At 52.4% G+C, this 26,808-nt stretch overlaps 3 protein-coding genes and 1 long non-coding RNA gene across 7 annotated transcripts in view; 3 read left to right on the top strand and 1 right to left on the bottom strand.

Moving 5' to 3' along the window:
• Window positions 1–20,054, bottom strand: part of LOC114888772 — a 63,596-nt gene extending 43,542 nt beyond the window's left edge. Inside the window, exons 1-3 of the long non-coding RNA XR_003791878.1 lie at window positions 19,917–20,054; window positions 17,745–17,825; window positions 11,978–12,082 (exon numbers count right to left, since the gene is read on the bottom strand). This is a non-coding gene — a long non-coding RNA (uncharacterized LOC114888772). The remainder of the gene's footprint in view (window positions 1–11,977; window positions 12,083–17,744; window positions 17,826–19,916) is intronic.
• ALOX12 (arachidonate 12-lipoxygenase, 12S type) lies at window positions 6,806–18,467 on the top strand. Its single transcript, XM_029211154.1, has 14 exons — window positions 6,806–6,998; window positions 7,594–7,795; window positions 9,090–9,171; window positions 9,258–9,380; window positions 9,497–9,600; window positions 9,854–10,014; window positions 10,896–11,039; window positions 11,834–12,043; window positions 14,488–14,574; window positions 14,796–14,965; window positions 15,459–15,580; window positions 17,419–17,519; window positions 17,642–17,812; window positions 17,928–18,467. Exons 1-14 carry the CDS (start codon window positions 6,864–6,866, stop codon window positions 18,105–18,107), a joined length of 1,992 nt encoding a protein of 663 aa, XP_029066987.1. The 5' UTR covers window positions 6,806–6,863; the 3' UTR covers window positions 18,108–18,467.
• A 277-nt stretch (window positions 20,055–20,331) lies between the features above and the next one.
• RNASEK (ribonuclease K) lies at window positions 20,332–22,083 on the top strand. Its single transcript, XM_029211215.1, has 3 exons — window positions 20,332–20,550; window positions 21,245–21,321; window positions 21,695–22,083. The coding sequence occupies exons 1-3, from the start codon at window positions 20,473–20,475 to the stop codon at window positions 21,834–21,836; spliced, it is 297 nt and encodes a 98-aa protein (XP_029067048.1). The 5' UTR covers window positions 20,332–20,472; the 3' UTR covers window positions 21,837–22,083.
• A 113-nt stretch (window positions 22,084–22,196) lies between these two features.
• CUNH17orf49 (chromosome unknown C17orf49 homolog) lies at window positions 22,197–25,190 on the top strand. 4 transcript variants are annotated; one of them, XM_029211208.1, is made up of 6 exons: window positions 22,197–22,409; window positions 22,597–22,691; window positions 23,333–23,434; window positions 24,116–24,306; window positions 24,541–24,645; window positions 24,844–25,113. In XM_029211208.1, the coding sequence occupies exons 1-6, from the start codon at window positions 22,389–22,391 to the stop codon at window positions 24,906–24,908; spliced, it is 579 nt and encodes a 192-aa protein (XP_029067041.1). In that variant the 5' UTR covers window positions 22,197–22,388; the 3' UTR covers window positions 24,909–25,113. The 4 variants fall into 4 exon arrangements, with proteins under 4 accessions (XP_029067041.1, XP_029067042.1, XP_029067043.1 ...); XM_029211209.1 differs by having other exon boundaries at window positions 22,223–22,409; window positions 24,848–25,113; XM_029211210.1 differs by lacking the exon at window positions 23,333–23,434 and having other exon boundaries at window positions 22,223–22,409; window positions 24,844–25,190.
• The last annotated feature ends 1,618 nt before the right edge of the window (window positions 25,191–26,808 follow it).

Raw genomic sequence — 26,808 nt, 5'->3', positions numbered from 1 at the left:
CTTGTCTTCACCAACCATGTACAAACCTGTGGACTCTCTCCGGTCTCTCCAGGGTACAAGCTTGCAACTTTTAATCAGCATAAACATTATGAACAGCCCCTTTCTAGCAGTTAGAAATCCCTGACTTATGCCCCTCCGTGAAAGAGTCAGTCAGTGTCTCCCCTGGTGGGTTCTTCTGCCTGACAAGAAAAGACACTCGGCTCTGTGAACTGCTTTTATCTATTCGTTTTATTTTGTTCTTGTTTTTGTTTTTTTTTATTTGGTGGTATTTTATCCTTTGTACCTTTTCTTGGACTCAAACCCATAGAAATAAAACCACCAAGTACATAAGGATATAAATACAAACATGAGGGCTTCCCTGGTGGCGCAGTGGTTGAGAGTCCGCCTGCCGATGCAGGGGACACGGGTTTGTGCCCTGGTCCGGGAAGATCCCACATGCCGCGGAGCAGCTAGGCCCGTGAGCCATGGCCGCTAAGCCTGTGCGTCCAGAGCCTGTGCTCCGCAACAGGAGAGCCACAACAGTGAGAGGCCCGCGTACCACAAAAAAAAAAAAAAAAAAAAAAATACAAACATGCCCTCTGTAGCATGTATCATATGTCAGAAAAAGTGGAAACTGAATGATCATCAGCAGAGGAGTGGTTAAAACCACTGTGGAGCACCATGCAGCTGTTAAAAGAACGAGTCCAAGGAATTCCCTCCCTGGGGGTCCAGTAGTTAGGACTCCGAGCTTCCACTGCAGGGTCACAGGTTTGATCCCTGGTCGGGGAACTAAGATCCCACGTGCTGCACAGCACAGCAAAAAAAAAAAAGAAAAAAAAAAGAATGAGTCCAAGGTATAACTACTGAACTACAGAAATGTCCATGAAACAGATCTCTTAAGTGAGAAATGCAAGCTGCAGGGCAAAGTGTACAGTATGGCACAGATTTTTTAAACAACCAGAGCCAGCCACTCCTAGAAGTGTATTCATGATTGAAGATGATTCCATGAACCCACAGAAACTTGAGAAGACTCTTTGGGCTTGACTTGGGATCGGGGTGGCAGAGGTGGGAGGAAGAGTGGGACAGGCAGCAAGGGGGCAAGGATCTGCCAGTTTTCTTCTCTCTGTAGGTACATAGCTCCCTGGGAGCAAACCTTCTTTGACTCTCCTCTGAGCCTTAAGTGTCCCCTCTCCAGCACCCTTTGAGGTCCCACAAAGGCTCTCTCCTTCCCATCACACCCTCCCCATCTCCCACCCCTACCCCAATACTCCCTTGGTCGGCAGAGCTGGTGGATGAGGAGGACGGGGCAAATGGACCTCAAGGGCCCAAGACACTACCTGGTAGGAAAGAGAGTGAGACTGGAATTCTTTTTCACACTGTTTAATATTAAGTAAGTTATCTCTGAGAGACTGAGAAGGTTCTAACAGAGATCCGACAGGAGGAAAGAACCCTAAAGTTCCCGAAAGGGAAGCCTCTGTGAGCAAAGTCATCTGGTCAAATGGCCAGGCTCAATACCAGTGCCTAAATGTTTAAGGGGCTGAGGCTGGACATGGCCCTGACCCAGGCCCCTGGCACCACAGTCACACTGGAGGACCCTGCCCAAACCTGTGTGAACTAAGACACGGGTCCCCAACTCCCGGGCCATGGACCGGTACCTGTCCGTGGCCTGTTAGGAACCAGGCCGCACAGCAGGAGGTGAGTGGTGGCTGGGCGAGCGAGCAAAGCTTCATCTCTATTTACAGCCACTCCCCATCGCTCGCATTATCGGCTGAGCTCCGTCTCCTGTCAGATCAGCAACGGCATTAGATTCTCATAGGAGAGCAAACCCTACTGTGAACTGTGCATGCGAGGGATCTAGGTTGTGTGCTCCTTATGAGAATGTAATGCCTGATGATTGACGTGGAGCTGAGGCGGTGATGCTGGTGCTGGGGAGCAGCTGCAAATACAGATTATCCTTAGCAGAGAGGTCTGACTGCACAGAGGTCATAATAAATCAATTGCTTGCAGACTCACTTCAAAACCCTATCAGTAGGGACTTCCCTGGTGGCGCAGTGGTTAAGAATCTGCCTGCCACAGGGATATTAGCTCGGTGCTTTGTGACAGCCTGGAGGGGTGGGATAGGGAGAGTGGGAGGGAGGGAGACGCAAGAGGGAAGAGATATGGGAACATATGTATATGTATAACTGATTCACTTTGTTATAAAGCAGAAACTAACACACCATTGTAAAGCAATTATACCCCAATAAAGATGTTTAAAAAAAAAAAAAAAAGAATCCGCCTGCCAATGCAGGGGACACGGGTTCGAGCCCTGGTCTGGGAAGATCCCACATGCCGCACAGCAACTAAGCCTGTGCGCCACAACTACTGAGCCTGCGCTCTAGAGCCCGTGAGCCACAACTACTGAAGCCCGCATGCCACAGCTACTGAGCCTGCGCTCTGGAGCCTGCAAGCCACAACTACTGAAACCCACACACTGCAACGAAGGGTAGACCCCGCTCGCCGCAACTAGAGAAAGCCCGTGTGCAGCAACGAAGACCCAACGCAGCCAAAAATAAATAAAATAAATAAATTTTAAAAAAACAAAAAAAACCCTATCAGTGAGTAGCAAGTGAAAACAAGCTCAGGGCTCCCACTGATTCTGCATTATGGTGAGTTGTATAATTATTTCATTATATATTACAATGTAATAATAATAGAAATATAGTGCACAATAAACGTAACGTGCTTGAATCATCCCAAAACCATCTCCCCACCCCGCCACCCCAGTCCGTGGAAAAACTGTCTTCCGGGCTTCCCTGATGGTGCAGTGGTTAAGAGTCCGCCTTCCAATTCAGGGGACACGGGTTCGTGCCCCGGTCCGGGAAGATCCCACATGCCGCAGAGCGGCTGGGCCTGTGAACCATGGCCGCTGAGCCTGCGCGTCTGGAGCCTGTGCCCCGCAATGGGAGAGGCCACAACAGTGAGAGGCCTGCGTACCACAAAAAAAAAAAAAAAAAAAGAAAAGAAAAACTGTCTTCCACAAAACCGGTCCCTGGTGCCAAAAAGCTTGGGGACCGCTGAACTAAGAGTTGGGAAGCCCGAGTGTGCATCACTGTTGTGGCCTAGGCAGTGGTCCCCGTGGCACTAGAAAATGACCCATCAGATGGTGTAGGAACAATGTTTCCCTAGTTCCACCAGTGAACAAGAACAGAAGCAAGTAACAGCACTCAGAGCGGGGTCGGGTGGGGAGTGCTGGGCTTCCTGCACATAGGGGCAGGGGGTACTCAAATTACTAAGTGGAAAAACATGTGATATGTCTACCCTGAAATCAGAGCCTATGTTTAGTTTAAAGTTACACAGTTTATAAAGCCGTGTTTGTATGTCCAATTTGTCCTCAAGGAACAAACACAAATTTCTCTAGCCCCGTGCCAAATATGGGCTCCAAACACTCATATAGCGGGGACAGTGGAGTTATCCTCGAGCCGACCTAAGTCTGAGCCACACTGGCACAGGAGAAAGGAAGGGGGTGAAATTATTCTTGTGTTTAGAACACTTTAACAAGACTTTTCGGCTATGAAATGCAAGGTCCGTCCCCCTCACCCACAGCCCCTGGGGTATAACCTAGTGAGAGAAGCTTTTTTTTTTTTTTTTTTTTTTTTTTTGCGGTACACGGGCCTCTCACTGTTGTGGCCTCTCCCGTTGCGGAGCACAGGCTCCAGACGCGCTCAGCGGCCATGGCTCACGGGCCTAGCCGCTCCACGGCATGTGGGATCTTCCCAGACCGGGGCACGAACCTGTGTCCCCTGTATCGGCAGGCGGACTCTCAACCACTGCACCACCAGGGAAGCCCAACCTAGTGAGAGAAGCTTTGATCAAGAAGTTGAATCTGGGACTTCCCTGGTGGTACAGTGGTTAAGACTCCATGCTGCCACTGTAGGGGGCACAGGTTCAATCCCTGGTTGGGGAACTAAGATCCTGCATACTGCAGGGCACGGCCAGAAAAAAAAAAAAAAAAAAAGCTATTAAATTATTCTGCAAAGAGAGGTCATGGGAATGTGGGATGAAAAACAGGGCCCTGGAAGTATAGAAGAAGAGGAGAGTCTAGCTTTGGGGTGTACACTGGGCTTCCCTACTGCAAAGGGCCCAGCAAAACCCCGCCCCTGGTCCTTCCTGTGGTAAACAGAAGAACAAAATGGTAATTGTACAGACCAATAAACATTTTAAAATAAGAGGCTTAATTCTCCCTGTTGAAAATAAGAGACTTCTCCCTCCACCCCTTTCTTAGAGCACTAACTTTAGAAAACTTGTAAGCTCTTTCTCTGCCTCTTTGAAATGTCTGTAAGTCTTTTTAGAAGCTAAATCAGCCTCGTGCAGCTTTAGGATCCAGGGATGTCTCTCCCAAGGCCCTAGGAGCCATCTCTTCAAAATGGAAATATTAGGAGAGAGAGCACCCCTATCTCCCAGTTCCTATGGGAGGGTAGGATCCTAACTGAGGTGGGCTCCTTGCTCCAAGTTGCAAAACTACCTCCTGTCATAAAGATACTTTGTTTTTCCTGCAATTAAGCCTATTAATAACACAAAGGATCACCAATTACCGTAAAGTTAGGATGAACCTGTGTGACAAATGGTGCTCTCAAGCCTCTTACTTGAGGACTAGTTACTGTTTATCTTGAGAACATGCGTGTAATGGCTGTATCTGTTTGGCTCTATAACAGGGCGGGATACTTTATCTCTACAATCTCTTAGCAGATGGCCTGTGACGCACATCACATTCTGGTAATGCTTATTCAAATATAAAACTGTTTTCTTTCCTCCACTACCTTTGTGGAGAGGTTTTCCTGGGTTGGGAAATTTTGTTTTTAATTATATTCCCCAACATAATGCATGTGCTTAAAAAGGAAAAAAAAAAGTGGGAAGGTCTTGAGATGTAAGACCCCTAAATGGGACGGACATGGAAAACCAGTGGGGAGAGACAGAGGAATTTCTAAGCGTGATGCTGACATTCAACTGAAAATTGTTTCCAAAATGTAAATAATAGCATAATAGCAGCATATACATACAGAGACTACTGTCAGGCATCGTTCTAAGTGTTTTACACATTAACTTAATTAGCTATGTAGTAGTTTGGATTACTGTTCTTATTCACCCCCCACCCTGCCTCTGAGAACTCTCCAGTGGGCAGAAAAGGTATCACGGAACAGCAGACAAGCAGGCTGAAGTTTGGACTGGTTTTGGAAGTAGGTATGATGCAAACTCTCTTTTCTAGCTAAAAGTGACCCTTGAAGGGCGTGTGTGGAAAGGCCAGATTCAGGTACTCCATAAGATGGGAATGTGAGCCACTCTATTTGGATATTACAGGATACCCCAAACTGGAGGACACTGGGGGCCAGCATATGGCAGACACCAGCCCTGAGCACTGAGGATGTAGTAAGCAGGAGTGGGCCCAGAAGATAAGAAGGGGAAGGGCACTCAGTAAGGATCAGACACTTCCGTAAGGTTTGCAGGCTGGGAGGCAGGACTGGAATCCCTCATTCCCACCAATGACCAACATGTCAAGTCATTTTTGAGGGTCTGGCTCAAGAAAGCAGAATTACCTTGCCCTGGCCTAGCCCAGCTGCCAAACACATCCACTGTGAGCCAGATGCTTAGAATGACTTGGGTCAAGAAGACCTGGAGAGGGACCTGCAAGAGGCTTCCTGGGTGGGTGGTAAAGCCTGAGCCCTGAATCATCCTTCTGACATTTACAAAGTCCTTAACCAGCACTGGCCCCACCGCTGCTCCCTGGTTTCCTGCCCTGAGTGCCACAAAGGACCAGGAAATAGTGGAGGGGGGGAGGGGGGGCAGTGAGCAGTACAAAGACAAGAGGGAAGACGAAAGAAGTAGAACTTCATGACTAATAAAATCTTTACACCTAAGTTTTTAGAAGGAAATTGAATTCTGGTGGGGAAAGCAGGCACCACGGTCAGTGAGGCCGGAATAAAAATTTACCTGGAACCTACAGAAGGGAAAGAGGCTGCATTCATTTGGAAGGGACAAAGTCCATGGTAACTGCCCACAGATGCTGGGTCCCCTAAGTGACTCCATACTGCAGCCTAACACCTGGTCCCTAACATTCTCATCAGCCACTATGAAGGTTGGACAAAAGGAGGCTTTCAGTGCCCTGCCTCAGTTGGGCCTCCCTCAGTATCTGGTGTGCCCAGGGTCCTAATCCAGCCATGTTTGATATGAGGCTGGGGGTGGAGGTGAGGGGGCAAGTCTTTCAGCTGTTACTTTTCCAGGTTTTAGGCAGCCTGGGGCACCTCTGGTCATTTAATGAAGGACTGGGCTCAAATGAGGTATAAATCAGGAACTGAAGACTTACTGGGCTGCACTGGGTCCAGAGCAGGACATTCCACATGGGCCCAGCACAGCCTAGCAGGCCGGCCTTCCAGGGCTCAGCCCATGGTCTTTCCCGGGTCCCAGCCCAGAAAAGCTGAGGCTTTCTCCTGCGTTTGGAAGACTGACTCACCCCCTCTTCCTCCTAGCTCTCCTAAAGGCCGGGAGACCTCAGGAAGTGTCCTCATCCTGCTGCCTTCAACCCCGAGGCGCCTGGCCCCAGGCCTCCCCCGGAGGTTCAGAGAAACCCCGGGCGCCTCCATGCTCTCGGCCTCACCCAGGCGGAGGCCCCTTCATCGCCCCACAGCTCCACTCGGCCCGGGAGGGACGGCCCTTCCCCGCAACCGGCTCAGCGGCTCGCAGGTTCGGGCTAGTCTGGGGCGGGGACTGGGAGCATCTGGAAGTGGTGAGGAGGGCGGGGACGCGGGCCCCTCTTTAAAGGCCCGGGACCTGAGGCGCCTCGATACCGGCCGGCGACCCCGAGAAGCGCGCCCCATCCGGCTCCCTTCGCCTAAGCCGCCGGGGCTGCCATGGGCCGCTACCGCATCCGCGTAGCCACCGGGGCCGCACTCTTCGCCGGGTCGCACGACCGCGTGCAGCTGTGGCTGGTCGGGGCGCGCGGGGAGACGGAGCTGGAGCTGCAGCTGTTGCCGGCGCGGGGCCAGGTCAGCGGGCGGAGCGGGGACAGACCCCGGCCGGGACGCGGGAGGCCGGCGAGGGGCGGGATCCGAGGGCGAAACGACTGCGGAACCGTGCCTGCTGGGACTTCCAGGTGTTGGGACGCCCGGGCGGCTGGGTCAGGAGAGGATCGGGAGCCAGGACCCGGGCTGAGCGCATACCCCTTCTCCCTTCCCGCCGGCCCTGGTCCTCGCAGCCTCCAACTCCTTCTCCAAATGACCCCAGGCCAGTGTCAATATAGGATCAGAAGTCAAATGGGACGCTCCTAGGAATGAGGGAGCGGGGAGAGCTCAGTCAAAGGACCGATGAAGGTGCTGATACTCAGACATCAATTTAAGACACTGCGGGCCACGCGCCACGCTCCCTCTTCCTCCCGGTGCGATGGGGCGTCAGACACACCGCGCAGATGTCCGGAGGAGGGAACGAGGGAGGCTGTCTTTGGAGGCCTTGTCTACGGAGCCTCCACAAAGGTCCCCTCCTCTCCTGTCCCTACCGCACCTCTGACCCCCAACCCCACCCCCGGCAGGCAAAACGGCCTCTCCTGGGACCCTGCTACTAAGTCTCCGGGTTCTGGTCCCACAGGAGGAGGAGTTTGAGCATGACATTCCCGAGGACTTGGGACCACTGCAGTTCGTGAAGCTGCGCAAACACCACTCCCTGGTGGACAACGCATGGTTCTGCGACCACATCACGGTGCAGGGCCCTGTAGCCTTCCAGGAGGCCACCTTCCCGTGCTACCGCTGGGTGCAGGCCGACAGCGTGCTGTGCCTGCCCGAGGGCACCGGTGAGGGGCAGTGTCGGGAGAGGGGATGCAGGGCCTGGGGAACTGCTGGGGAAGGGGTGGGGGAGGGCTGCGGAGGGTCAGAGGGCCTTGATGAAAGTGAGTGTTCAGCAGGTTAAGTGTGGAGAAGACAGGACATTGGAAAAAAGTTATAAAGTACCAAATTTATACACAGAATAAAAAAGGCTGCAAGTGGGGCTGGACAGGGACATAAGTGATGTGCAGATCCCATCCTCCAAGAAGATGAGGACACGGGATGGGAGCCGCCGCAATGATGGGAAACAGGAACAAGTTAGGGCAGGGACAAGTTAGGGCAGGGCAGGTAAGGGTAGCACATGGAGTAGGGGATGGGGGTGACCCCTAAGAGGAGGCAGCTAAGGGAAACAATAAGCAATATGACTTGGAGAGCTGATTTGGTTGGGAAAACATGGAAGAAAACCACGAGGGAGAGGGTGCACACTGACAGGTGGGTGGGAATGAACGAGGACAGCAAATACATAATTTGTTACCATGGGAAATAAGAAAGATGATTACAGAGGCAAATGAGGGCAAGGGCAATTAAGGATGGAAACACGAAATACATCACTTTGAGACAGGTGAGTGTAAATGCGGATAAGAACAGGAACAAGTTGATAATATAGACTCTGATGGTAAATCTCAGAAGAGTGAAGTCAGGGAAAGAAAGCAAACAGCTGTTCCTAAAGCCTTTTGAGGACAGTTGAGGTGTGGTAGGTGAGGGTCAGGAGATGAGAAATTAACCAAAGCAATATATAGTAGAAAATAGGTATGGGCATATGAGTGATTGAGATTTTATCACCTTTTTTTTTTTGGCCACGCCGCATGGCTCGTGGGATCTTAGTTCCCTGACCAGGGATTGAACCTGTGTCCCCCCCGCCCCCCCCCGGCACAGTAGAAGCACAGAGTCTTAACCACTGGACCACCAGGGAATTCCCAAGATTTTATCACCTTACTTAAGGTGATTTTTTCCAACCATAGATACTGATGAAATAGCATCAGGTGGGGAAAGACGAGTTAAGGGACAAGAAAGGGTGTCAAACATGAGATTGTTGTCTCAAGACAAGAGACGAGGGTTGAGATTAGCAAAACCCAGAGTGCAAAGTTGGCAATGATAAGATAAATGTGTCTCAGGAATCAATGGAGTGAGGCAAGGCCAGAGATAAAAGCAACAGAGCTTGACTGAACACATGGCCTATGATGGCGGAAAGGAAGATGAGGACGAGCAGAGGAGAGCACAGGACCACACAAACCGTGGCCAATTGTCTTAATGTCTCCCCAGCCCGCCTGGCAGGAAACAACGCATTGGACGTGTTCCAGAAACATCGAGAGAAGGAACTGAAAGAAAGACGTCAGATATACTGGTGACCACCCACCTACAGGGCCTCTCAGTGGTAGCCCCCGTCACTGACCTGGACACCCTCCCTGAAGCCTTGTCCCCATCTCCTAGCTGGGCCACATGGAAGGAAGGGTTACCCCTGACAATAGCTGCGGGCTGTGAGGAGGATCTACCTGCCAATATGAGATTCCACGAGGAAAAGAGGCTGGACTTTGAGTGGACACTGAAGGCAGGGTGAGAACAGGCCTGGAGCTCAGAGTGGGGAAAGGGCTGGGAGATCCAAAAACGGTGGTCAATGGTGAGCGGCTGAGGGACTGGCAAATGGGTTCATGGCTCGATTCCTGTCCTAGGGCTCTGGAGATGGTCCTCAAACGTGCTTACACCCTCCTGAGCTCCTGGAACCGCTTTGAGGATTTTGATCACATCTTCTGGGGCCAGAAGAATACCCTGGCTGGTCAGTGGTTCCCCAGGTCTCTATAACCCCTTGATGGCCCCTTTTGATGACCCGACCTTCACACTCCACAGCCCCTCACGAGACCTCCCAGATGAGAATATATTGTGCTGGGTCATTTCTCAGAGGCCCCAGATGAAAAGGCAGGGGCTGGATATGGGATGGTCATGTCCCTGGATCACTGGGGTAGGGCCTGGAGGAGGGACATCCCGGCTGTGTAAACATCCTCCTCCTACACTCCACCCCAACCCCACAGAGAAGGTTCGCCAGCGTTGGCAGGACGATGAATTGTTTGGCTACCAGTTCCTCAATGGCACCAATCCCATGCTGTTGAGACGCTGCACCTCTCTGCCCTCCCGGCTAGTGCTGCCCTCGGGGATGGAGGAGCTACGGACCCAGCTGGAGAAAGAACTCCAGGTACCCCTCCCACCCTGTGTTGTTCTCTCCTTGGCAGTGTGGCCAGAAGTAGTGAAGGGCAGGGACCAAAGATGAGTCAAGGAAGGGAGGCTGTGGTAACCTACAGACCCTTGGTCCAGACTCCAGTGCTAGAAAAACCTAGAGGTGATAAAGTATGTAGGGAAAATTATGAGAGGCTCCCGGTGTAGAGGGGAAACAGGGTAGATTCCCAGGGTGCAGATGGGGCCAGAGGTGTCAGCAGGGACAATGACATTCCCTGGCTGACGTCAGTGCTCTGGACAGCAGTGTTCATGGGCAGGGAGAAGGGTAGAAAATGTGCCATCAGATGGGGAGAACTGCGGGGGTTACTTGGGTTTGGAAGAGGTGAGCTACATGTGAGGAGGACGAGCGAGGCAGGATGTGAGCATGCCGTGTGCATGTGTGCACGTGTGCACGTGTGCGCTGGACTCTGCGGCAGGGCTGGGCAGGGGAGCCTCTGTGGATTACTTGGCAGAGAAGGTGAGTTTTAGGGAGTGAAAGAGCATTTGCTGAGCTGGTGACAGCTAAACACAAGGTATTCAGATCATCGAGGGATAGTGGGGAAGAGACCTGGCCATCTCGACAAGGGGACAGCTTGCACACGGGACTGAGCAGGCCTGGTTCTAAAATCAGATCTGCCACCACACATCCCTGGGCAAGATGTCTACCCTCACTAGGCTGTTTCTTCACTTAAGATGAGAGGAATCGGGCCAGATGCTCTGGTTCTGCCGATAGGACTCTGCAACCGACATAGGATGATGGCAAGAATTCAGATAAAGGTCTTGAATGTCTTCCCCCTTTGCCCTGGCCCTCTCGGGTTAGACTTCGAACTCTAATGATGGATACATTCCTCCTTTTCCCAGAACAGTTCCCTGTTTGAAGCTGATTTCATTCTCCTGGATGGAATTCCAGCCAATGTGATCCGAGGAGAGAAGCAGTACCTGGCTGCCCCCCTCGTCATGCTGAAGATGGACACCAGTGGGAAGCTGCTACCCATGGTCATCCAGGTGGCGCGCCCTCGGCATCCGCCTCCCAACACTGCTTTCTGTTCACCTCCGCCTCTGCTCCCAAGGAACCAGCCCCCTGGCTCTTGACTCCCAAACTCCATCCTCACACAGTGAGACATGTTCTCGTGTCACTCCGCTTAAAGCCTGGTTTCTCCTGACTCACCCAACTGGCAGGACTTGTTCAAGAGTCATAATGGCCTTTTGGAGTTCTCGTCCTATACCCGATGGTTCTCTAACTTTAGTGTGTATCAGAATCACCTAGACAGCTTGTTAAAACACAGCTTGCTGGGTCCCAGCATGAGACTTTCCAATTCAGTAGGTCTGGGATGGGGACTGAGAATTTGCAGTTCTAACAAGTTCCAAAGCGATGCGGATGCTGCTAGCTTGGGAACATACTCTGAGAATCGCTATTTAATCTCTCAGTCCCCTCTCTTTTCTCCCACTGGTCTTAATAGTTAGTTAACAAATACTGTCAATTATCTCCCACACCCAGCTTCCCCTTCCATCCCCCACCATAACTCAGACCCCCATCACGTTTCTCCCAGACCACTGCCAGGATCTCCTCCCTGGACTCCCTGCTTCAGACTCCCCTGCATTCAACCCGACGACCATGGTGCTCGCACAGTGCCACAGCTAGTGAGAGGCAGGGTGGGAGAGGCCTCATTCCTCCTCCTAGATTATACCTCCTGGACGCGATAATCGTACTTACTCATCTGTTTCCCCAAGACTGCTGGCCGTAATGTCACACATAAAGTAGGAGTTCAATGAAGGCTTAACTTCTCTTTTTCTCCCAGATCCAGCCTCCCAGCCCCAGCTCTCCGACCCCACCACTGTTCCTGCCCTCAGATCCTCCACTTGCCTGGCTCCTGGCAAAGTCCTGGGTCCGAAATTCAGATTTCCAACTGCACCAGCTCCAATACCATCTGCTGAACACCCACCTGCTGGCTGAGGTCATTGCTGTGGCCACCATGAGGTGCCTCCCGGGGCTGCACCCGGTCTTCAAGGTACAACCTCTACCCTCCATGTCCCCCTTCACTCAGACCCTAGAGAAAGGAAACAGCCCAGTATCAAACGATATTGCAGCAGCAAAACAAAATTTTTATCACTCTGTGAAAGAAAGAGGTGAGAACAGAAGGAAGACTGCATCAATATTTTGAGACTTGTGGTTTAATTAAGTCAAGTCACTTAAGGTTTCTTCAGGACATATTACTAAGGAAACCCTCTGAAATTCTCAGAGATCTGACAATCTAGCAATGGGCCTAGAGTACAGCTGGAATATTGCTAGTAAAACAAAAGCCTTGATCCTGCCTTAGGAGATTTACGATTTAGCCAGAATGACAAGTGGTGCCCATAAGAACTACCCAGAGAACAACAGCTGGATCTAGAATCTGAAACCACAAGAGACAGCGATAAACACTAGAGTACTGGTGGAGTATGTTCCACCCCAACTGAGTTTGCTAAGTAGGAGCAGGTCAAGAGGCAAGGAGAGCGGCACAGCAGAATCAGAATTGGGGAAGGGAGGGAATAGTAGCTGCGGCAAGCCTGGATATCAGACCGGAGACAGAAAGGTCAGAGGTCTAAGCTCCTGCAACACCCAGAAGCCCAAGGGTGGGTATTGCAGACTGACCTAGAAATCCTGTCATTTTATGAAAGAGTGAGCTCAGCATCTATTGCTCAGCAGAAGGCAGTGACATAAGGCTTGTGCTTGAGTAAAAATGTCCTCAAAATCTTGATGACACTTTAGATATAGGGAACAAGACAGAGAAGGGATGAACCTGATACAAGCTTATGAACCAGAGCAATTGTCAGAAACAGGGAAGCCAGGAGAGAAGCCAGTTGGGAAGCAAAAATGAGGTTCAGTTTGAGGTACAGGGAGTCATAAATGTTGGTAGGACATGCAAGTGAGCACCTGGCAAGGAGAACGACTGAACTGTGTTTCAGCCGGGGGCCTCACCCGACCCCCAAGCCTGGCCAACAGTAGCTGTGGCCTCTCCGAGTCTGGGGTGACACAGACAAGATGGAGACCAGTGTGATGAGCAGCATCTTGGATTTTACTGATCTCACGGTGCTCCTGCACCACCGTCTCCTGCTCACCCTGAAGAGGCTAAGCCTCTAGGCACACTGAAAACCCCCTTTACGAGTTCAGCCCTCTGCCCAACTATCTCCATTCCCACAGCGACGTCATGGCAAACAGCTGCATCGTTATCAGTACACGCAGGAGAGCCAGGCCAGCAATGTCCCAGAGGTGACCTGCACAGGCTGTGGTTTCGGACTGCCGGGGTCTGAAGCCTGAATCCTGACCTCTGTGCTTCCCAGACGTGAGCTCAGTGTCCTCAGGTCTAAATGGGGATGACAGGAGGCCCATCATGGGGTTGCTGAAAGCTGAAACGACCTAATAGTGTGACACAGGCTAAAAGCTAGAAAAAATTAGTTCTTGCAATGATTTGTTAAGAGTTGTTTGTCCCAAGGTATCTCTGCTCCTCATGTGGACTTTGGGCTTTCCATGACACTCAGCACCTTTCACGAACTTTGTGAAAAGTTTCAGTCCAATGTGAGCTGCTTTGACCTCCTGGCACCAGAGTTATCTCTGCCTCACACCCTGTGTCCAGCAACAGCTCAGATAAATACCAATGCTACATGAAACCTGTACATAAACTGGGTGTAAATGAAGACAAAATAGTCTGAGATAAAAAGAAATGCATGTGAGGATGAGATGGCCGTTTTTAATAGCTAAGGAAAAGCCATTTCTTGAAAAGCTATAAAGTATAGACGGGACCTCACTGCCTAATTGGGGGTGGGGGGAGATTTGACGACAGCCGCTCTGCTGCTTACATACGTGGCTCAGTATGGCTCCTCTATCTCCCTAAGGGAACCCACCCCCCAAAAAACCAACAGTGAAGCGACCAGGGGGTGGAGGCGTGGCTTTAGTAACGAGTAGAGAGGCTAATTTAAGCTGTGAGGTTGTAAATGACAGAGTATAAAAGCAAATTAAAAGGGGCTGATTCTCAAAGGCCACCTACACCCCAGGTGGAAATCATAAAGATAAGCGATAACAGCTAGTATCTAAGGGCTTCTGTGTGGACTAAAAACTCTTCATACATCACTCCCATAAGCATCACCGCAGCCTCCTGAGACAAAAGACCCTATTATCACCCGCTGTTGACAGGCGAGGGGCTAGACAGGAGATAGACAGGTCAGCACTTAGAAGGTCTGGTACCTTGGATGAGTATCAAAGTGAGCGCTGAAGTGTAGAGTGAAACCCAGGTCAGTCTGGCTCCAGAGCCTGACTCACAGGGGCAAAAAGATCACGAGAGTGAGTGATCACAGAAGCAGGAAGAGAGGAGCCTGTCAAGGGAGGAAAGCATCAAGAGTAGGCTCCATGCTGCCTACAAGGAAGGACCCAAGCATGTCCTCCATAAACCACCCCCTCTAATCTCCCCCATCCCAGCTCCTGATCCCACACATCCGCTACACGATGGAAATCAACACCCGGGCACGGACCCAACTCCTCTCAGACGGAGGTATATTTGATAAGGTAAGGAGGGGATGGGGCATGGGGCTGCCTCACCGTCTGACTCTCTACGATTTCCTGCCACTTTCAAGATCCCAGACCAACCTGGGTGAATGTCCTGACCCTTAAACCCATGAGCCTGTCCCTTTATATCTACGTCTCTAAATGTGAAAATGCCACACCTGAACCCCTTATATACTGTGTGCTGGCTTCCTCCTCAAGGCCTCGCATCTCTCTTGTCCCAGGCAGTGAGCACCGGTGGAGGGGGCCACGTGCACTTGCTCCGCCGGGCCCTGGCTCAGCTGACCTACTGCTCCCTCTGTCCTCCCAACAACCTGGCTGACCGCGGCCTGCTGGGAATCCCGGGTGCTCTCTATGCCTGCGATGCTTTACGGGTCTGGGAGATCACTGCCCGGTGGGTGAGACGGGGAGCCGAGAAATGCGGCAGGGGAGAGGGCGAGTGGGGCTCTGGCCTGAGGTCAGCATGGGGCAAAAGGAACCTGAAAACAAGAAGGTCCAGACAAGAGGAGCAAAGGACTGGATCCTGGGGAGAGATGAGGAAGCGTGAGTCAGTGCGTTACGGCCTGAGAAGGAGAAGGCTGGGGACAGAGAACCTACGTTGGGAAAGCTGTGGACTGGGAGGCGAAGGGATCTGGAAAAATCAGGGGTTTTGTCAGGGAGAATGGCTGTCAACCATGTATAGGGATTCCTAGAACTAATGACCCACGTGTCCTTCCTCTCTAGACTAGTTTGTAGAAAGAGTTGGGAATGACCCAAAAGGCAGGTCTTGAAGAATCTATACTCAGACATATTGAGAGTCAGCTGGGCAGAGACCATGGAAAAGTGCAGGGGTCAAAGGCCGAAGCTTTCTCATCTCAAGGAGCTCACCTCCCTTCTCCCCTGGGCAGCTACGTGGAGGGGATCATCCACCTTTTCTACCACGGGGATGACGTCGTGAGAGGGGACCCTGAGCTGCAGGCCTGGTGTCGGGAGATCACTGAGGTGGGGCTGTGCCAGGCCCAGAACCGAGGTGAGAGCCCTCCCCAGGGACAGGAGCTCCTTGGACACTCTGCCCAAGCAGAGTCTGGGTTCAGGACCCCAACCCCTCATGCCACCCCCTCTCCCTCCACATGTCAAACATCTGAATCCCATTCCCACCTCCTAAGACTCAGGACAATTCTAGATACCCCAGGATCATCCTCCGCAGAGACCCTGGCCATCAACCTTTACTTCCACCCCATCCCCTAACCTGCCACAGCATGTGACGCCACAGGGCCAGAACCTGAGCCAGCAAGGGATCTGCCCAGGCCCTGCTGAGGCTCACGTTCTCTCCTCATGCTTGTCTATTCCTACTTGAGGATATAAATGGGAAGATTCTTCCACCAAAGCCCGTAATGACCCCTTCTGTTCTCCTTCTTCTCCTCCTGCTTGCTACTGTCCAGCACACGCATAGAAAGTCCAGGCCTACTGCACGCTGACAACAGTGCAAGGTCATTTCTAGATGCAAACACAGTGCTCTGCGCGCTTTGGCTCAACCCTGAACTCGGTGCCCTGCCCCTTGGGGCTCACATTTCTTTGGCCAATCCAGCCTCTCCCCACTGCTGCTAGGATCCAGCCACCGTCTTTAGCACCCCAACTGCATTCTAACCTCTGGGGAAGAAACAGCCTTTCTTGAGCTCTTCCTAGATTCCTCTTTCACACGTGGGCCAGCCTGGACTCTGCTCCAAATTGTCCTTGCGTCCCCGCCCCTCATACTTTGCACCAACATCTCTGCCTCTGTGGGACAACTACAAACATTTGCTGGGGAGCCGCTATGGCCGGCCTCTGAGGGTGCCGTGAGCAGTAACACAACACCCGCCCTCTGGAGGGAGCGTCTCCCTAGGGAATCTGTGTCTGCACTACCCCCTTCCAGGACCAAACTTTCTCTAGTACATCTCGGTATGTCCCTTGGGCTCCACGTGCTACCAGGAGACCCCTCCTCTCCCTGGCCATCTTTTCCCCAACCAGTATCTACCTTTGGAAAATGAAAATAAACATCCACATGTGAACTTTAACCTCCACTAAGTGCCTCTCATTCTCTCTTCCTCCACTGTCCTTCAGTTCTCATAGCTCACCTTCGCCTCACTTTCCCAACAGACTCTTTGGAGAAAGTGTGCTAAAAACGGCCTGAGATTAGCAGTCAGGAACCCGAGTTCAAGATCAGCCTCTGCCTTCTCCCAATTATGCAGTCCTGACAAGCAGTTTAATCTCTCTAGTCTTTGGTTTTTGTTTTTAATCTACAAAAGGGAAGTGATTACATTTGTTCCACTTAACTGACAGGATTTCTGGGTCTCTGAACCCCCCACCTCCACTGTGAATTGAATGGCCTGACATACTCTTTGCGGAAAGCCTCTCTTGGCTATGACCCTATAAATCTATGACTTCGCTTATCCTTCACATTATAATTCAGACACTTGTAATTCCCTACCTGGGAATAGGAGGAAGCATCCCTAAATTCTCAACCACTTTTTGAGGCAGAGGATTTTTGACCACTCAGAACTTTTCAGCCCCCAACCCTTCCAAAATAACAATACTTATTATTTATTGAGAACTTGTTCCACACCAGGTGATTATCTCATTTATAAAATAGGTATCATCTACACTTTACAGGTCAAGAGGTTGAGGTTCAGAGAAGTTAAGTAATTGGCCTAAGGTAACCCAACTATATTACTTGAATCTGAATTGAAATCCATGTCTGATGCAAATATATTTGAATAAATGAACTAAACAAACAACAATCAATTCCAAAATGTAGACATCCCAAGTCTTCGGCCTTTATTTCTCTCTTCTCAGACTGTAGCCTCTAAATCCTGTTTCTTTCCTGCCCAGGTTTCCCCATCTCCTTCCAGTCCCAGAATCAACTCTGCCATTTCCTTACCATGTGTGTCTTCACGTGCACTGCTCAGCATGAGGCCATCAACCAGGGCCAGGTATGGAGAGCTGAAAGCCCAGGTCCTTGAAGGCAAGTGTCTGGACCTTGGGATGCCCAAGGGAGAGATGGGGGTTCAAACCCTAAGTACCAGGATCCTAGGGTTGCAGTTTCTTCCCCCAGCTGGACTGGTATGCCTGGGTCCCTAATGCCCCATGCACAATGCGGATGCCCCCACCTACCACCAAGGAAGATGTGACAATGGCCACGGTGATGGGCTCACTACCTGATGTCCGACAGGCCTGTCTTCAAATGGTCGTCACATGGCAGCTGGGGCGCCGCCAGCCAGACATGGTAAGAGAGGACCCTGGGGAAAGGGAAATGACAGTTGGAAGGGAAACAGAAGAGTGAAGGGCTAGGCTCTAGGTGTGTCTGACTCAAAACTGACTGATCCTTTGTTCTTTCTTAGGTGCCTCTGGGGCGTCACAAAGAAAAGTATTTCTCAGACCCCAAGGCCAAGTCTATACTAAACCAATTCCAAACAGATCTGGAAAACTTGGAAAGGGAGATTACAGCCCGGAATGAGCAACTTGACCTGCCCTATGAATACCTAAAGCCCAGCCTCATCGAGAACAGCATCACTATCTGAGCTCTGGGACACCCCCACCGGGAAGACTGCAGATCAGCTCTGGGACTGACAGTTCCATATTGAGTTTCATGGTTTCCTAGTCTCTGCTGCAGAGGCTCTATTTCCTCCCCCAATTAAACCCCCTACATCTGCATCCCATGAGCCCAAGGGCCTTTACTTTTCTGTAAAGGGCCTGATAATATGTTAGGCTTTGTAGGCCACACAGTCTGTCACAGTAACTCAACTCTCCTATTGTAGCACGGAAGCAGCCACAGGCACCGTGTGGTGTTCCAATAAAAACTTTTTGTGTTTTGCTGTGTTCCAATAAAACTTTATTTACAGAGAGTGAAATATGAACTTCCTGTGTCACAAAACATCCTCCTTTTGGTCTAGTCAACCATTTTAAAATGCAAAAACACACAACAAAACCCTGTGCTTCGCTACAGGGATGTGCACAGGCTGCAGGCTGGATTTGGCCCTGGATTTGGGGCAGTACCTGCACAATGGTACCCTGCCGTAGCCTGAGGCACTGACCTTACTTGCAAAACATCCAGAGAATGGTGGGGTGGGTGGGGAGGGTGAGGAAGATTTCTTGGAGAAATCGACTACCTCAACTAATTCTCCCTTCCCAGGAGCTTGACGTCATGCCTGGCCAACTTAAAAATTCCTGACTCTTCTTTGGCAACTTTCTCTCCACCCCTGTGTCTCCTATTCACACACCTACCCCAAAAGTCCCTGAATGAGAATGGTGCCCCTAAGGCAAAATAAAAACTTTCACCCCCAAATGGCTTCCTTCCAAACAGTCTCAAACAAAAGAGACAGGAGGGCTTCCCTGGTGGTGCAGTGGTTGAGAGTCCGCCTGCCGATGCAGGGGACACGGGCTCGTGCCCCGGTCCGGGAAGATCCCACATGCCGCGGAGCGGCTGGGCCCGTGAGCCATGATGGCCGCTGAGCCTGCGCGTCCGGAGCCTGTGCTCCGCAACGGGAGAGGCCGCAACAGTGAGAGGACCGCGTACCGCAAAAAAAAAAAAAAGAAACACGAAATAATGTCTCAAGGCCACTATCCCAGGCTCTTCAGTACTCTGGGGTCTCTAAGTGTTTCCCAGGTTCCAAGTTCTCTTTCACGACCCTTTTAAGAACAATCTACACAAAATAAATGGAAAAATACCACAAAGTTACGCTAACCACTGACAGTATTTGTCTGGTTCTGGGGTCTTGGGATCAAAGTGACCCCTCTCAATTACGCCATGACCACTGTCCTCACTAGAATAGGTACAACATACTCAGTGCAAAACTGTGTTCTTCAAACACCACTATTTCCCTGAATAATTATTACAAATCTGTTTTTCACCAGTGAGGTATACAAACTTTTTCTTTGGAGGGTATGATCCATTCATATTTTTTAAATCTTGTACTCTACCTTGTTCAAAGGACCTATGATCAGTTTCCTTGGTTTACGGTAGGGAAGAAAATTGACATTTGTGTGTACTTATTCCTTTCTCCAGCACATTTGGCAGGGCCACTCACCTTAACAGCTTGTTCATTGAATCTGCTTTCCTTGGACTTTTCCTAACGCCCATATTTTTCCTGGATTTGGCAACCACAACTCTTCAGTATTTCGTGTTTGGTAACAAAACGTTACTTAAGTATATCCAATGCCAAGAACCCTCAGCAATTTTAAAGCGTTCTAGCCAGAACAGCACGCTTGGGCTCGGGAAGGGGCTCTATGTCTTCTTTTACTGTGTCAGAGTGTCTATTTTAAAGGGTAAGGATGAGTAGAGAGGAGATAGAGGCGTTCTCTCTCGGTGTAAATCTCTATGTCTCACTTACCACGTCTCCATCACAGGATACCACCCGAGACTAAGGTATCTGAGAGAAAAATGACATAATTTCAATCCTCGGCTGCTGAGAGCGCATCGCCAAGGTTACCAGGAGCTCCGCCAGAGATAATAGCTTTCCTGAGGCCGGGCTACCATTTCTTCCTCGTCACGTGACTTGCCAGACTTGGTCACATGATATACTGGCTCCTCCCATTCCAAACTGGAGAGGGGGGAAATCCAAGAAACCGGAGAACTTTGCTCCTGCAATACTCGCACCCCAGCTACATATGGGTCAATAAGGGATTCCCGAGGGGCCGCTACGATTTCAGAAACACCGCCCTTTCCCGCCGAAGTCCGAGAGGACCCGGAGGCGCCAGCGTTCTCCGCCTGGTGCCCGCCAGCCCGATGGTTGGGCCCGGAAGCCACGCCCCCTCAGTCGCTCTCCCTGCTCTCGGTCCTCCGCGAGCCCCCAAGTCCAGCTCTCTTCCCCCCCCCCGCTCATCGGGGCTTCTTCTCACCGCCTTCCTATCTGGCCCACATCTAGGCGATCCCCGACTCCCTTCTTCATGGCGTCGCTTCTGTGCTGTGGGCCCAAGCTGGCCGCCTGCGGCATCGTCCTCAGCGCCTGGGGAGTGATCATGTTGGTGAGGGGACTGCCCTGTGACAACCGGAGAGGAGAGGGCCTGAGGGGCCCGGGTGTTGGAGGGCTGGAAGGCTAGGAGACACCAGGCGTTTTAAAGCAGCAGACAGGCCGGAGGGGGTGGTTGATTAGCCGCTGGAGAACGAGACAGAACTGAATTGAGAAATGGGGAATTGGAAGGGAGAGGGGGAGCTGAAGCTTGGAATGGGCCCCGGGGCTGGTCAATTTGGAGTACCCTCAAGGTAAGAGGAAGAAGAGCTACGTTCTTGAGAGATCCTTGAGCTGAATGGAGGGCAGTGGGGAAAGGGAGAACTTGTTCCCGAAATGGATAGCTGGGCCTTGTTTCCCGAGGACTCCACCCGACCCACTTCAGGAAGAAGTAATATGGAGAAGTGCCGATTCCCTTTGACCCCCTCCTCCCTGTCCCGTGATAATGACGCCTCCGGAGAGGATGATAATCTGGTTCCTGGTTGCTCATTATTCCTAACCCTTGCCCCAGCCAAGTCTTCTCTATGTCACCATTCATGCCCTGTTCCGGATGACTGGGAGTCCAAATCCGGCAACAGCCATCCCTAATCCCAGCTCATTCTGGTAATTCCCATACCCAGATGTTGTGGCAACATTCGAAGTGGGAGGAGTTCAGGCAGTGACCAGGTCAGGTGCCTGAGTTCAACAACCTACCCTTTCCCTTTTTGCAGATAATGCTCGGAATCTTTTTCAATGTCCATTCCGCTGTGCTAATTGAAGACGTTCCCTTAACGGAGAAAGATTTTGAGTAAGTGGAGAGGCGGGGGAAGTGGTCAGAATCATGGGCGGGGAATTGCAGGAGGCTGGATGCTTGGGGCCCAGAGGCTAGGGAACTGGCTGCTCTGTTTAGCGCACAGGAGCAGTCTTGGGAGTCAGACCTCAGCGGCCATCCTAAACCCACCGCTTTAGGTGTGGCTTCTTTAGGTATTTTCCTTGATTTCTCTGTGCCTCGTCCACCTATGCAAAGTGTATGCTACAACAGAACTCACCCCATAGGGTTATGAAGATTAATACACGTAAAAGCGTTTAGAACGGTTACCCGGCACATAGTAAGTGCTCTGTAAATGTTGGCTGCTGTTAATAATGTTTCCGATATTTCTCTGCCTAATCCCCACCCCTAGGAATGGCCCCCAGAACATATACAACCTTTACGAGCAAGTCAGCTACAACTGTTTCATCGCCGCGGGCCTTTACCTCCTCCTCGGAGGCTTCTCTTTCTGCCAAGTTCGGCTCAATAAGCGCAAGGAATACATGGTGCGCTAGAGCACCGTCGCGTTCCCCCTCTCCAGCCCCCTCCTCTATTTAAAGACTCTCCCCACCCAGTCACACCCGCCCCACCCCCAGTCTGGCGCCCTCTGCGGACTGGGTTTCCCTGGCGATAGACTGAATCCCTTGTTCTTCAACCTCTGGCGCCCGGCTCCAGTGGAGGGAGGTCGGGGCTGGCCGTTCCCTGCCCCTCCGGCCCCCTCGCCTTGTCTCGTTACACAATAAAGAGAAACTGCTCTCTTAAGCCTCGTGTGTGTGCATGGGTTGAGGGGCAGGCATCCGGGCTGGAGATCGGACTCCAAATAGGGAGTCCCGACCCCTCGACGGAAGTGGAGTGAAGCCGGGCCGGAAGCGAGGCGGTGTCTTCCACTCTCCTTCCCGCGCGCCGAGGCGGTGAGGCGGTGAGCGGCCGAGCTGCAGCCAATCAGCTGCGGGAAGGGGCGGGACTTCCTGCGCGGGGGCCGGAGCCGTTCGATCGCCCTGCTCTCCGTGGTCCCGGCTCCGAGGTAGCGGCGGCGGCAACGTCTCCGTGAGGAGGCGCGCGGGGCCATGACGTCAGCGTCTACAAAGGTTCGACCTCCCTCGCGGACAGCGCTCCCTGGCGGTCACGGGAGGGCGGGGCCCCCAAGTTGGCTCCCGGCTCTTCCATCCCGGGCGAGGGGCGGGCGGGAGTCCAGCCTGGGGTGGGGCTAGGGGCTCCGGGCGGTCCGGCGCGGCACTGTGCGCCGGCCCCCCGTAATGCTGCCCCGCCCCCCAGGTCGGAGAGATCTTCTCCGCGGCGGGCGCCGCCTTCACGAAGCTCGGGGAGCTGACCATGCAGCTGCATCCCGTGGCCGACTCTTCCCCCGCGGGGTACGTGAGCCCGGGCTGGGAGATGGACGCTGAGAGCGGACGCTGGGTCTCGATCACAGACACCGACACTCTCTAGGGCAGGGACAGATGTTAGTTTCCCTTTGTGCCTGGCACAGCGCAGAGTAGGTGTTAATAAATGATTGTTGAATGAATGAATGACAGATAAACCACAGACCGAGGCTCATAATCCGGACTCATTTCACAGCTCTACCCTGCTGCGAACTGGTAGACCATAGACCGCCACCACTACCCACACCACCCCACCCCCCAAATCATGTGGAATTCTGTCAGACTGCAGCAGACTGTGTTTAGAGGCTCTGTCTGTAAGACCCCCACTTGTTGGATGGGTTTCAGTGGGCTGTTTACATAAGCAGCTGTTTCACGTTGATGGGGGAGAAGTTTTCTTCTAAGGTGGCGGTTGTTACAATATCGTGTGGTTGGGGGTCCGCAGGGTTCCCACGGCGCCTTAAGAATTTTTTTTTTTTTGCTTTTGTTTTTGTTTTTTTAAGGAGGACCTCTTTATGCAAGGGGCCCCAGGCATCGCGGGGAGGAGGCTGGTTGCTGTGGAATGCGTAGCCTGTGGGCTGGCTCCACACCCCTCTTCCTCCCACTTTCGCTATTCCCTTCTCCCCTTCTGACAGTGCCAAGTGGACGGAGACGGAGATAGAGATGCTGAGGGCTGCTGTGAAGCGATTTGGGGACGATCTTAATCACATCAGCTGTGTCATCAAGGAACGGACAGTGTGAGGGAGGGTTGGCTGGCAGAGAAAGGGCGGGTGGGCAGCTTTCTTCCTCCATACCCATTGTTCCATCTTCCTCAAACTCCCTTCCAGCTCAACATCTTTCCTACTTTGTTGCTAGTTTTGTTAGCAACAAAGTCCCTGGAGAACTGAAAGAATAAAAGAATTGTCACAATTGGTCAGAAGTCACTAAAATGCTGTGGTAATCAGGACCTTACAAGAATATGATTTTAGGTTTCCAGAGACACCCAATACTTGAATTTGGTAATAGGAAGTCCCTGGTTATTTATACAGATCTTTTGAGACTCTACTGTGGTGTTTCCAGGGATATTATGATTCTGAGCTAGCGGATCAGGATCTATTAATAAGTCTCAATCTCCTGGTAGGTCACCCAGGCTTACCTGGTAGCCTTCCACATTCATACATCTCTCCCAGAAGAGAATTAGAAGACGGGCCTTTCCCACTCTCAGTTGGACTCCACTCTTCAGGCTCCATTTGCCCTAAGTGGCTGCAAGGCTTCAGGAAAACGAGGACCCTAGCAAAGAGTCGGGGCCCTCACCTGGATTCTTATGAAGGGGCTCCCCAGTGTTCTTTCAGAGTGGCCCATTGCCCCTGTCCTCCCCTCCCTGCTTCCCCTAGCCTCTCTGATGACTCCCTTCCTAGCTTGCTCTCTCTTCTCTTCAGGGCTCAGATAAAGGCCACCGTGAAACGCAAGGTATATGAAGACTCCGGCATCCCCCTTCCAGCTGATTCACCCAAGAAAGGGCCCAAGAAGGTGGCATCTGGTGTTTTGTCACCTCCTCCAGCTGCCCCTCCACCAAGCAGCTCCAGTGCCCCTGAGGCCGGCGCTCCCCCCATAAAGAAACAGAAGGCTGGTAAGGGCTGTGGAGTTGCTGCCTGGGGATTAAAGGTCCTATCTGAGGTTCAGTGAGAGAGTTGGGCTTGGGTCAAAGGACAGATCTCTTTTCCTCTCCCAGTGAAGGTTCCCAGAGGGTGGCTAGGGTAGGGGAGGGAAGGAGGAAGAGTGGGAGAGCTTGAAACTTGGGGAAGTGGGCGGGGGGGGGGGGACCATCAGGGAACCTAGAACCTAGGTTGTGCCCCTCTCCCAGATGTGACACTCAGTGCTCTGAACGACTCGGACGCCAACAGTGACCTGGTGGATATCGAAGGGCTAGGAGAAACTCCTCCAGCCAAGAAACTCAACTTCGACCAGGGTAGGAGTCCTCCTCCTCCCACAACAGCTGAAGGGGTGGGGGAGGGTCTCAGCAGGATCCCCCTCCCAGGGGCTGTGGAAGAGAAGGTTCCCTCCTGTGCATGCAGGGGATTGGGTCTGCAAAGAGCTGGTGCTCTAGGGAGGTGGGAGTCATACTTGGGGCTCGCCCCATCTCGGCCCATTTTACTTCCTGTTCCAGACAGCCTGACCCTGGATTCTGGCCTTCTCTTGACCTCCGCTGATCCTCCTCTGCTCTCTTGCTGAGCCTTCCACCTCTCACCCCTCTCACTGTTCACCCTGGACCTGTGGACCGGTTGGGACTCTGAGCAAGGCCTGCATGAGAGAGGGTGGAAAGGCTGCCAGGTGGCCCACCTTGCTGTTGCTGTATGAGCATCTTCCTTCAACCCCTATGACCCCCAACTGATGGACATTTTTATACGGAAAACAGTAAAGATCTCCCTCTCAGCTTGGTGCCTTCAGCCTGACATTACTGGAGTGCAAGGGACACCTCCCTCTCTCCTTAGACCCCGGGGCTCAGCCCCTCCTCAGCGGCTCTCACCACCCTGCCTGGAGCAGCACAGCCAATATTGGCAGGCTTTCTTCCCAGTGCCAATATTTCTGTGCTGCTAGAGCCAGGGGAGCTGGGTGTGGGCAACAAAGGCTCCACTTTGCTCTCTGAAGGCAGCACTTACTCCGGGGTCTCTGGCAGGCAGTACTCCTGAGACTACCCTAGGGATTTCAGAAGGGTAGCTTCCAGTGATTTCACACCTCCATTTCCACCCTCATCCCCCACCCCCGCCACCTCACCAGAAGGCCCCAGATGTTTTTCGTGTCGCTTCTCCAGGGTGGCCTCCCCGGCCAAGCCTCAGTGGTGCCTCCCCCACCCTCGCTCTAACACCACAGTGTGGTTTGGACGTGGCCACAGTGCCGTACAAACCACAGTGTGCTGCTGGGGCGGGAGCAGGACTGGGGTGGGTTGAGAAGAAGGGAGCACGAGGCAGTGCTGTGAAGACCCCTACCACCAAGGGTGGGAAGGCTTAAAAGGCAAACATGGCCCCAAGAAGCGTTGGGGAAAACAAGAAACCAGAGCTAGAAGCTGAGCAGGCAACTGGAGGGAGAGGGGCCTAAGGGGTGAGCTCGCAGTGTAATAAGACTGGAACCATCTTCCTTGTAGGAACTCTGCTCAGGGGATCCCTAGGGTGGGGTCAGAGGCAGAGGAAGCAGGGAATGACTGGGGGGGACCAACAGACTGCCTCTCGACTCAGCAAGGGCAGGGACCCAAGGCTTCCTGTGTCCGTTCCTCCCCTCCCTGGGTCAGAACCCAAGAGAAAGCAAGGAGAGACAGAAGGCCAAGGACAGCAGGGTTGGGAGTTGGCAGTCCAGAGGTGGTGGGGCCGGAACATGGTCGGGAGAGGGGGGCCGGAAGTCGCCCTGGGCCCTGGGCCTGCCACAAGATGGAGGCCAAAGGCAGGAAATGGAGGCCAGGGGGAAAGGGGAGCAGCAGGGCACAGGAAGAGGGTCATCTGGACCTGGGGGCCAGGTAGTCCACCCCCAGCACTGTCCCCACTCCCCGTGGACCCCCAGGACCCAAGTCCCACCCCCCGCAACAACCCCCCCCAGCCCCTTCACCAGGCCCAGGAAGGCAGGCCCACCCCAGAAAGCCACGTTTAAGCTGAGACAAACATGCCTCTCCCCACCCCCACCCTAGGCCTTCCCTCAGCCTTTCTCTCCTGTCCAGGACTTGATTTTTAAAAAACACCCACCAGAAAGCAAAATCCAAGGGCCAAGATCCCTTCCGCAAATCAAAATAATATCCCCTAAAACCCAAAAGTTATCCTCCTACCTCCCATCCCACCCTTTACCACCCCCACCTTCCGACACACCCCCCAAAACTCTTAGCAATCAAAAAGATCTAAGATGGTGGCGTAAGCAGAGTTCAGGCCCCGGGGGATGCCGGACCCCCTCGGTCGAGACCCCTATTTGTCCAGCATCGAATCCTGCCAAGGCCTTCTGCTCCTCACGCCACCCCCCGTAACCCCCAAACCGAACAGCTGCCCCCAACTCCCATCCTCGGCAGAGCCTTTGTGGGGATGAAACAGAAATCAAACACTATACTAACGGCTGGGGATGTTGGGGGGCCCTCTGGCCTGTCTTTGGTTTCCAT

Source organism: Monodon monoceros, unplaced genomic scaffold, assembly GCF_005190385.1.
Source record: "Monodon monoceros isolate NGI ecotype Baffin Bay Population unplaced genomic scaffold, NGI_Narwhal_1 Super_Scaffold_9, whole genome shotgun sequence".
Taxonomy (NCBI): domain Eukaryota; kingdom Metazoa; phylum Chordata; class Mammalia; order Artiodactyla; family Monodontidae; genus Monodon; species Monodon monoceros.
Note: the sequence above shows the minus strand (reverse complement) of the source record. Positions and strands in the feature narration are given on the sequence as shown.